Here is an 11885-nt window from a genome sequence, read left to right on the forward strand (position 1 = left end):
TGTTTTTAATCCCAGCACTCGGGAGGCAGAGGCAAGTAGATCTCTGTGAGTTTGAGGCCAGCCTGGTCTACAGAGAGAGTTCCAGGACAGCCAGGACTATTATATAGAGAAAACTTATCTTGGAAAACGAATAAAATAAAATAAAATTAAAAAACAAAAACACTGTAGTTCTTCATGTTGTGGTGACCCCTAACCATAAAATTGTTTTTATTGCTACTGTTATGACCGTAATGTAAATATCTGTGTTTTCTGATGGTCATAGGCAACCTCTGTGAAAGGGTCATTGGATCCCCAAAGGGGTTTCGACCCACAGTTCTAGGAGCACTTCCTGGAGAGTGCTAGCAGCACTTCCTGGAGAGTGCTCAGCTGTACTGTCTCAACAAAACAGCTAGGCAGTGTGCTGGAAATTTTCACAAAAGGTAACTGAGGAAATGGTTATGTAAACTGGCTTGATCATAGTAATCTCTTGACAATATATACAAATATCAAAGTATTACATTATGGCCCTTGGGTACATATAATTTTGTCAATTATTATGTTTAAAAAGCTGAAAAAAATGATGAAGAAAAATAAAACTGAATGTAAGGTTTAACTATATACCTTTACAGGCTGAACAGAAGTGTAAAATAGATTTTTAAATCCCTAGGAAGTGAGGCTTAAAAATCCTTTGGTCATTGCTGGGCGGTGGTGGCGAAAGCCTGTAATCCCAGCACTCAGGAGGCAGAGGCAGGTGGATCTTCGTGAGTTTGAGGCCAGCCTGGTCTACGGAGCGAGATCCTGGAAAGGCACAAAGCTACACAGAGAAACCCTGTCTCGAAAAACAAAACAAAACAAAACAAAACAAAATGCTTTGTTCATTAAAAAAGATGTCTTTTTATGTGTATGATAGATGTGGGCCTTGGATCCCCTGGAGCGGGAGTCACTGGTAGTTGTATGCTGCCTGACTTGGGCACTGGGAATGGAACTCCTGTCCTTTGGAAGAACAGGAGATGATTGCTCATGACTGCTGAGCCACCACTCCAGTCAGTAAGGAAAGACAACTGGTACATGATTATACCCCTTTAGCTTTAAAGCATCACTAAGCAAACCATGAAATAGTCTTGTGTTAACAGCAGGCTTCCTGTTTTCCCACAGAAAAGCATTTAGAACTGGTACCAGGTAGAGCCGCCTGACTTCTCTGGGGAGAAATGGGACTCTGTTAATGGGACCTGAGTCTAATACAGTTAGCTTCGAACACCCTGATAATACCCCTTATTTAGTAGTCTTTCAGTATGGGCGTGGGAAGTTCTCAAGATCCTAAAGAAAAAAGTAATCCTTGTAAGGACCCCTCAAATAAAGGACATCATGGGCTGTGGTGACCCTAAGGTCAGCTTTCCGAGGAGGCAGGAAAAGCTCCAGCCTCAACTGGACATGTCTTCCTACTGTGTTCTTTCTTAGTGCCCCAAAGGAGTTCTGCCCTTGCTCCTGCAGCACTTATCCTGAGGCAGGCCTGGCCGTGCGCTCAGGTCAAACACCAGGCATATTATCGATGGCTCAGCTGGTACCATGGCTCATGGCTTCTCAACCATCTTCCCAAAGTCTGCCTTTTCCCCCTAGCACATGCTTCTCATCTTTCTTCTTATCTCTGCAACTCCTCAATAATCAATTACATCTTTCCGTGCTTTTCTTAAGTCAGAATTTCACCAAAATGTTTCTCAAAATCTTTAAAATACTATTATTTTCACTCTAGGAGTTCATAATATAAACTAACAAGTTTAAATTCTCATATTCTGACTTGACCATGCAGAAACTAGATTAGAGGTGAGGGTATGTACAAAGCATTTCAAAAAGAATTTAGACTGAAGAAATGGTACTGGCTTAGAGAAGACTGGTGTTCCCTGTTTTTCCATAGCTACCTCCTGGCACTTTTTTGTAAATGGTCTTCCTGTTTTGATAAAGACTGTTTAGGAGATAAAGTCCAAAGAGCACAGCTCAGGGCTTCCTTTGACCCTAACACATCCTTAATTCTAGATAAGCAATCATTCCAGGTGCTTAGCCTGGGTCCACGAACAGGCTTCAGGTTGACACATATCCTATCTTGAAATTGTTCTGTTTACTGTATTTGTTTTTCTGCCTGGAGTATGTACACAGCTCTAAGAGTGCTCTAAACTCTAATGGTTAAGGGAGCCTAGAGTAGATTCCAATGACCTAAATAGTCTCATGGGAATCTAAACTCTATAGGACAGGTGACAGGGGTTACTCAAAGTTGACTCCACACTCTCCTTGAGTTCTGTTCTAGGCCTACTCGGAATATGTGAGAAAAGAAGCAGTAGGTTATTTTTTGTTTCTGTTTGTTTATTTGTTTTTGAGAAGGTTTCTTTGTGAAGCCCTGGCTGTCCTGGATCTCGCTCTGTAGACCACGCTGGACTTGAACTCAGAGATCCACCTGCCTCTGCCTCCCGAGTGCTGGAATCAAAGGTGTGCACCATCACTGCCAGGCTGGAGAAGCTATTTTAATACCAACTATACTTATCAGTACAAACAATGTATCTGATGGATCCATAAGAGGTTAGGAGAACACAACAGTCTATCTAAACAAGACAGAGATTGTTTTTGTTTTGTTTTTATTTATTTTTAAATATGGTTTAGTTCAAATTTAGTAAAAACTGGCAATATGCTCTCATTCCAATCATGCCCAGCACTCAGCTAATCCCCTCTCTATGGAATCAGAAAGGAATGTGCGTAATTATGAGTTCCATATTCTCCAAATAGGAAAAAAAAAAAAAAAACAACAAAAAAACCAAGGGCTGAGATTAATTTCAATATCATCCATTCCCTATTACAAACCAGCAGACATAGGCCTTCTCATCACAGGTGCTTTTCACCTATCCTTATTTTTGGTTGTGAGCCTAGCCTTTAACGGCTGAGGCTGGGCCATCTCTCCAGCCCTCACCTATCCTTTATAACCTGGAAGCATCCTTTACCCCACAACATTAAAAATCAAGTCTTCTTTGTCAACCTCAATTTACTCCCAATTGGAAAGCAAATAAGAACAGAAACCACCTCCAGAGTAACGTTTCCTCCCGGGAAATACTTGAGAAGGGGTATAGTGAGGTCAGCCCCTTCAGGATTTGTTTTTTCTTGGACTTAGCCTACAGCTTATTACAGTGGGAACATAATGTCCTCGACCAACTTAGTCTCTTTCTGTTACAACCCTGAAGTAAACAGATTCTACAGCAGCTACAAGGCTGTTACCAAGGCCACTGTATTGATCAGTGTAATTAAGATTCACAATTCATCAAGACCAGTACAAGAAGCCAGCTGGGTCACTCTCTTCATAACAAGCCAACACTGAGAATCTTCCTGTCTTGCTTGCTAAGAAGTCCGGTACTGATGTTGGTACTAAAAACTCAAGTACTGAATTAGAAGCTGGAACCACCTGGACACCAACAGGAAACTGAATGTGTTACCAGAGCAACCGCATATAGCTGCCATCTCTACAAAGCACTTATTTCATCTTCCAAAACAAGGAATTTTGAAAGTCTCCTTCTCCCCCAAATCTTGCCAAAGTCACACACTTTACAGAAACATCACAAAATTTAATGCCAACCAGAGCCTGAGCTCATGATTAAGACAGCACTGGCTCCATTCCCAGAAGACTGTAGTTCTAAAGGTGTGCTTCAAAGACAAGTGCACATCAGGCCTTAACTCTCAAGTTCACCTTTGATTCAGCATAATGGACAGCCAGTACTGTAGAGGAAGAAAGCTGGGAAATTTGCTCAGCATTGCCAGCAGGGCTGTTAAAACTTTCAGAACCTAACATACACTCCAAATCCAACTGTTCAACTCTTCATTATTCTTCAAACTTGCAACTCCCTAGGCCTCCCAAAGTCCCTGTCCCTTAAATCCAGGACACCAGTTTGAACTTTGAGCAGACGGCCCTCCAGTGCTAAAGACTTACAGCGGTGAGAATTTCAAATTGCATCCCTCATTACATCTAAGGATATGTTTCCATGCTATTAAGCCAGTAAGTGAAGAGGCCATGTACTGTGTATTCTCTTTTTCCTCCCTTACCTTCCATTTCTGGCATTAGAAAGAGCCCTACTAAATGAGTGGAAATTCTCATTAAGTTCTCCCCTGCTGTCCCTAGTTACTGCCTTATCCATTCATAAGGGAGGTGTAAGTTAGCTTAAAAAAAAAAAAGCTCAGGCCAGAAGAAAGGGAAAGCAAGTCAGTCACCACAGGAGTCCAACTTATTTTTTCCTGGGGACAATCATTTCACAGTATTTGATTCAATAAACATTCAAACACTACACATAAGACATTATGTATAAAACATGGTCCTTGACCTCAATAAGCTCTATCTAGAGAAATCCAATGGTAAAATTCAGATTTCATCAGCTCAGTTTTAAAAATAGTTTTAAAAGTACAGTTTCACATGAAGAGTAGTAGGGTTGAGATGGTACTCACCCAAAGTTGCTGAAATGTTGGTTTCTGTGTGTAAAAGTCTCTGAGTTACACTCTGAGTCCCTTGGAAAGGCAAGGAACCTCCCAAAGAGGAGGGTGACAATACCACCATCCTCAGCTTTATTCCAAACCACAAGGACAAAAGCAGATTCTAGATCTGTAAAGAAAGGAGATAACTAAGCAGAGAAGCCTGCCTAGTTAAAGCAGGGTTTTAAAGTCAGGGTCTCTGAAGGAGTTGAATGAGTTCCAGGCAGTCCTATTATAACCTCTAGAATCAAACATGTGTTTCTGTGCTCCTCTGAACTTTCCTAAGGTCAGAAATTACGATTTCACGAAATTCTTCACAGATTAAAACTCACAAGATTAACATTTAAGCACAATCACTAATGCATAAACTACTAAAGGCAATTCCTCAGACAGGCCAAAGTGAGGCAGGTTCCAATTCTCTGCTGTCTACACACTCTGTATGTAGTTACCTCAACTAGACTTAGAAACAGAGGTGAGGGGTTCCATTCTGAAAATACAAAATAAACTTCTCTTCTACATCTTCAACGTTAACAAGTGAGTTCAAATGAGTTTTCCCTATGGTCTGCTAAGGAAGGAGCTGAGGTATGGCTGGTGGGGGGTAGAGGGGGAGACGGAGGATATATATTAAATTTGGGCTCCTAGGCCTATAAAAAAAAAAAAAACCAAAAAAACAGGTCACAGCCCAAAAGCTTGGACTTAAGGTCAAGCCAGTTGTGGGAGTAAGGATAAAGTAATCCCATAATGCCTATGGAAACCCGTGCCTTGAAGGTACACTGTAATGCAATTAATAAGTACTAGAAGAGTTAGAGCCAATTATTAAAAACAGAACTTTATAAATCTTGTCATTGCCCAAAATCTAGTATGAACAGCTTCATTCAGGTCAAAGTCAATGGAAGTTACTGTAATCTCCTCCAGTCCTTCAATTCCTTTATTCTGCCATTTCACATTTAGGTCACAAAGAACAGTGCACCACTGTGGATTAGCACAAGAGCATTCTCCTTGGCACTTTGAGAAGCACAGGCTTGTTGGGATGTCAATGCCTATACCACTATAGCCTTGCAGGTACAGGACAAGAGAGAAAAGCAAGTAACAGAGCATGCTTTACTAACTAAACCATCATCCTTCAGTTCCACCTAGTTCTGTAGGTGCTGTGGAGTGAAGGGCACACATTTCTGTGGAAAAACTCAAAATTACAGTTCAAAAGTCTGTTTCATGCGATTCAAGGATTCTACTTCAGAAAGACCCACCAAATCATTACAATTAAAAAAAGAAAATAAAAGAAAAAGTCCCCTTCCCAGACCCTTGCTAGCCAGAGCTTGCACAAAGTGTATACTTGAGAAGCACAAGTTGTACCGCATTCATAGCTACCACAGATGGGTTTAACATGCCTGCCGTGATTATGGTTCAAACATCTTTTTTTAGATAACTGGACAAGAATATATAATGGGTAACATATTGGATCCAGGTGACACCCTTTTTGGTGGATCCAAAGCACATTTACTTTCTATTTGCTTTTGTTTTTAGAGACAGGACCTCTCTGCAGTCCATGCAGGCTGGCCCTGAATTTATGATCCTCTCTTAGCCTTTTGAGTGCTAGGATTGTAAGTGTACACTCAACCATATTTATAATTTTGCCAGCCAAAGATGTAAACAATGAACCTATTAGAAGTTAAATGTCTAAAGGTCAGAACAAATTCATTTAGAAATTAGAGTGTATCTAAGGAAATCAAACCAAGTAAGAGGAGGAACCATCGCCTGTGGAGAAACTGGGGGGGGGGGGGATCTTTTGGGCTATAGCTCTGAGGCAGGGCACCTGCTTAGCATATCTAAGGTCCTAGGTTCGAGCCCTTGGATTTCAAAAATAAAAATAAAAATCCTCATTCTCCTGACTCCTATTCAGAGACGACTACTAACAAAGCAGCTGCTTTAAAGAGACTAGAGACACTTAACAACATAAAGATGAGATTGAATCCCAGCACTCTGGAGGCAGAGGTAGGCAGATCTCTGAGTTCGAGGACTGGTCTAGAGATAATAGCCAGGACTACAAAGGGAAACTCTATCTCAAAAAACAAAACAAAACAACAACAAAACAAAACAAACCATAAAGCTGAGAAATAGCAACCAGTCTAATTTCTTCTTGATGACTTTGAGGCAAAGGTATAAAAATCTACAGAACAGCATGAAGACTGTACCATGAGATAATTAAAGAGAAAAGGAGCACCCTGGACTTTCCCTCTTATGTTTGTTCCTAAGCAGTACTCACTGGGCTCTGCCTGGTGTGCTTCTCATGGCTCATGATGAACTAACACTATATACAACTACATACACTTTACCCAGATCAACAACTATGCACAAAAGTAGTTTAATACACCACTCAGCAGAAACCTGTGTCTTTCTTCCTCAGATTTCAGAAATTCAGAGAATGATTAATATTCTGAGAGGTATTTAGAGAAACATATCCATCAAAGGAGATTTCATCAATAAATTGGAGATTTGGGTTTATCCTATGGAAAAACAACCTGGCACAAAGTCAATTTCTGAAGGTTGGAAAACAGTTACTGTCTCTGCAACAATGTAGCAGATTTATTAAATCCGAATAACTGCTAACACTTCTTACAACTCAAGGATGTAGCAGATTTATTAAATCCGAATAACTGCTAACACTTCTTACAACTCAAGGACTCCTTTCTCATTTCAAGCTTTCCTGCCATACTACCTGAAAACACTGTGAGTTGTGAGTAAGTTTTAATCATGTGAGTTATACCACAGCAGTCAATGTGGTCCCATGAAAACTGCCTTTGCAATTCTGGGTCAGGGAAAAAATGTCTTCCATTATTTCTCATGTCTACTGAAGGACATGTTCTTAGGGATGTTAGGATATTTATATGGAGTTGCTTGTGTTAATCAATCACATTAATTATCTTATCCTTCAAGGTTAACAATTTTTCCCATCATTTCTCAAGTTTTGTCTTCCCTATTGTATCATATTTATGACTCCTCACAAGCTACCTCAAATGCTCACTGAAAAGAGGCAAAAGGCCCAAGAAGATGCTCAGCAGGTAAAGACATCTGCTGCTAAGCAGGACAACTTGAGTTTGATCCCCGGCACCCACAAGGTAAAAGGAGAGAACAGACTCCTGTAAATTATTCTCTGACTCCCTACATGCAGTGGCACACATGTCCTCTCTCCATAAATTAATGTAGTAAAAAAATTTTAAAGAGAGAATAAAATATACTTAAAAAAATTACTGTTGCTATTTTAACTTCCAAGTGTCTCTAGCTTCACCTATTCCAAACAGGCACTTTTTAGGCAAATGAAGAAACAGAGGCATACAAGTTATTCACTTAAGGGAATACAATTAACAGTACTTGGATTCTTGACCGCCAATTATTTCAAGCCTTAAACCAACAACCCCTGTAATATCCATAGCGCTGGGGTAGACACTCAAGGATACAAACTGAGTATCATTATAGTTGAAGAATAAGATACATATGCTTTTACTTGATGGGCATAAGCTGTATTTCAAACAAAGCAAACAATAAATAGAAGCTGGCAAGGAAAGTCCACTGGGATCTGATCTTATTGAGAAGCACAGAAGTCCCCTATCTTCTCTGCCCCAGGAATGTCCTCAATTCCAGAGGGGCCTCGGGAATGGGAGTGATCCAAGGGTTACTTGGTTACTTGGAATCCTCATGGGTGAAGGATTATACCATTTGAAAGAGGTCTTTTTCTCACAAATTCAGTACCATGCCAAGCTCTCTTCCAACCTAACCTTTCCCATACTTTGTCACATTATCACATGGAAGAGGTACAAAAGTGACCGAAGTTGTTAAGTCCAGCTGAAATTCTCAGGGGAAATAAAAAATCCAAAACCAGATTACCTAGAATTTACTACATGACCTTGACTAGTCCTTAACTGGTCCATTAACTAAATGCCTTTTATCATCATTAAGGTAAGGGTAATTAGTCATCGTAATGCATTTTAATACAAGTACAACGTAAATGCCACACAATAAAGTTCAAAGAACAAGATTAATAACCTGAAGACAGATATCCTAGCAAATGGAAACTTACAACAGGGTCTTCCCACACTCCTGGCAGACTTGCTTATTTTAGCTAATGGGAGTCTCTAAAGTCATTAGCACTTGGCTTCACAATAATACTCATTTGTGATATTCCTTACAGAAAGAAGAAAGAGAAAAGGGATCTTTACTGCTGCTGGCATTCAGCATTTCAGTTACTGGTTAGCTAGACTGGCAATTAACAATTGAGTACTAATGCAAGGTACAGAGCTAGGTTCCATAGATATAATGGTAAATACGAGTCCTTGCCTCGAGGAGTTTACAATGTATAATACAGATTTTGGCTTATTAGTATTGGCTTGCAAAAATATAGTTACACTGAAATAAAGGAAAGAAGGTGGGCTTATCGCTAGAGAGGAGAGTCAGAGGGACTGGGCTGTCAGGGTTTGCCTACTCTTTCCCTGAACTCATCTGAGGTACTATGCTTAAGCATTTTGCTTGTAAGAACTCTAACTGCATATCCAAACAGTGCAGATTGTAAAAGGTCACTTCTCCAACAAAGCAGTCAGAGGCATGAGAGCACTGAAAATGAGGTCAACTGGATCCCTTAGGATCAAGGGATCTTCCACCACCTTTTAAAGGCACTACTGGTAATGATCCCAATTTTGTGAGAAAACAACTGAAACACACAGTGGTGACTTCTCTTTTCTAAACCTGTCTATTAATCAGTTTCCTGGAGGAGGGGGAAAAAGCCCTCTCAGGCATTTAGAACAGCTGAACTAGTTCGGGTGCAGGAACCTTGGGGATTAACTACCCCTGCAAACCTTGCTCTGCTGAATTTATACCAGCCCTGAATCCCAACAAGTCCTGTAGGCAGGGCTAGCTTTGAAATGCCTTTATACAAGAGGGAAATATTTGTCCTGGTTTTCACTGGCTTCAGAAAGGTCACCTCTTTGCAAAGGTTCTTTGGTCTACTGTTAATTGGGTGCCAGATAAGTGGAAGGTCAAGGAACGTTTGAGAGAAAGCACTGGGGATCTCTCAGCCCTCCATAGATCACCTCTTCCAAGAGCAATAGAAGGATGTCTTTTGAGCTCAACCCACAGCACAATAGGCCGACCTTGTTCTGCTTCAGTAAGTGCAGTAAAGAATGAGCAATCATTTCTTACCACCCACCTCTCCAACCCACCCAAGCTTCTTTCTGGAGGGATGTCTAAATGATCTATTCTCATGACTGGGATCAACCTGCATCTCTGACAGTGTCTACTGTCACCAATCCCTAAATTTCCCTTTCTCGCATACTTCCAAGCAACTGGAAGCCTGGAAGTCGAAAATCATTTTGACTCTCAATTTCCTGTTGCCTTCAGAGCCTTCAGCAGCATAAAAAAGGCCAGTTCATACAGTCTTTGCTCTTGCCTCTAAGCTATCACGCAGTTGTTGGTTAAACGGCCAACGCTCCCCAAGAGATGCCTTGAAAAGGCGCTGATTTCCCCACTCACTTAAGGGGAGATTTCCTGCACGCCCTCATCCCCTGGAGAGGTCACAGGGGTCAGATGAGCCGTTCACCCCCTCCCAATCTCTTCCTCAAGGCCATCCATGCAGAAAAAGTCAGCCGCAAAAGTAAGGCCTGGCCCTGTCAGGCTTCAGAAAGATCCAGGAGGGCTCCGGCCGAGGGACAAAGAGAAGCGAGGTCAGGGCGGCCTCTTCGGCCCGAGATAGGCCCATGGCCGCTCACCGGCCACCCCCTACATCGTGCCAGTGGTCCCCGAGCACCCCAAACCTTGGCCCCAAGTCCCGAACTACCCGAGCCCGGGCCCGGGGCTTGCTCGCGCCCCTCCCGCGAGGGCCCCCGCCGCCACCCAGAGCCCCGCACCTTCTTGGGAGCCTTGGTGACTGTGGCCATGAAGGAGTACTTCTCAGCGTCCTCGATCTCCTTGGCCTGTTTCAGCTCCTCCCCGACACCGGGCAGCGGCATCGCGTCAGGCATCGACATCCCCCGGCCGGCCCGGCCCGCGGCTAACCCGCCGCCCCCGCCTCTTTCCCTCACGGGCGCCCGCCCGTCCGCGCGGCACCCTCGGCCACGCGCTCGCCCGCCTTCCCGCCAGGCCCCGCGCCGAGCTGCTTGTGCTTCCGAAGGGCTGTGACCCGCGCGCCTCGCCGGCTCCGCAGCCCAAGACTGCCGAACAGGGACCGCGACCACAGAAGAACCAGAAGCAGCAGCGCGCAGCTCCGACCTGCCCGCGCAGCGACCTCCGCCGCACGCAAGCACGCACGCAAAGTAAGGGTAGAGGGCGGAGACGCCACGTCAAGTACTGGCAGGCCCAAGGAGGGTGGGGAAAGAGGCGGAGAGAAATGGCGCGCTCTGGTGACGTCACCACGCTGGGCCGGGCCGCAAGAACCGTCCTTCCTTCTTTCTTGCTCCTGGGCGTCGAGCTTCCCAGGGTGAGTTGTACCATGTACACCGCCAGGTGGTGCCATCAGCCCTATTGAGCCGTGTATGGTTCCTATAAAGCTGCCACAGGACTGAGGGGCCTAGGAAACCTAGGGTAGGGTGGAGGACGAGGACGAGGACAAGGCGCGGGAGGAAGGACGCATATAGAGCGATGCTTAGTAGCATAGGCCAGAGCCCCACAGGACCTATCTTATCGCCCTTCCTGGGACAGCCTACTCATTCCCAGCCCACACCATGGCTGGACCCTTTGGACCAGAAGCCCATTTCCAAGGGACAGTGTTTGCTTTTGACTTCAGAGGGAGCAGAACAAGCTGAGAGCCGTCCGGTTTCTACACAGCCCTTTATGACCTCCGCCACTATCTCCTCCTGGGCCTTGTCTGTTTACAAGACCTTCAGGCCGCAGTGCTTGCTGATGTGAAGAGGTCATTAAGATAGGGTTGATGGGTCAGAGGGTAGAGAACTAGAGGCAGATTGAGAAAAAGCTCCTGCCAAGTGATCCTACTGCTGCGTGCTGTCTCCAGGCATTAGTCTCCCCCTGCCACAGTGAGCATGCAGGGTGTTCATGTAGCACTCTCAGTTTCTGGATTCTCCTGTGTACAATCCCCATGTAAGGCCCTGGATGGCAGAGGTGCATGTGGCACATTTATGTTTTCCAAGAATTTGTTCATTTGGAGAGGGAAAGCCTGTTTGTAAGCTGGTGTCAGCTGAGGTAGTTTATCCTTTGAAAGTCATTCAAATGACATTGGCTCCAGTTCCTATGTCCTGTGGAAAGTACAATGTTATCCCCAGGCTTTCTGTGAATTACTGCGGGGACTTAGGTTTGCATGGTCCCCTCTGGCTCTAGTTGGCTGCCTAATCTGAAATGTTATTCCCTATTCCAGCCTTATGACTGTTTCTTTAGCTCTTGCTGTCACATCAGCCCATTCATTCTCTTCCCAA

At 43.7% G+C, this 11885-nt stretch overlaps 1 protein-coding gene across 2 annotated transcripts in view; it reads right to left on the minus strand.

The window, feature by feature from the left end:
* The window catches only part of Ahcyl1 (adenosylhomocysteinase like 1), a 33002-nt gene extending 22235 nt beyond the window's left edge, over window positions 1-10767 (minus strand). The window contains exons 1-2 of one of the 2 annotated variants that reach the window (XM_036189925.1): window positions 10368-10424; window positions 4450-4603 (exon numbers count right to left, since the gene is read on the minus strand). Coding sequence is in view for 1 of the 2 variants with exons in the window: in XM_036189924.1 (XP_036045817.1) it covers window positions 10368-10487 (120 nt within the window). In the remaining variant the exon portion in view is untranslated. Of the gene's footprint in view, window positions 1-4449; window positions 4604-10367 lie in introns of both variants that reach the window. The other variant, XM_036189924.1, reaches the window with a different exon arrangement.
* Between the last annotated feature and the right edge of the window lie 1118 nt (window positions 10768-11885).

The sequence above is a fragment of the Onychomys torridus genome, chromosome 6 (assembly GCF_903995425.1).
Source record: "Onychomys torridus chromosome 6, mOncTor1.1, whole genome shotgun sequence".
In the NCBI taxonomy this organism is placed as follows: Eukaryota; Metazoa; Chordata; class Mammalia; order Rodentia; family Cricetidae; genus Onychomys; species Onychomys torridus.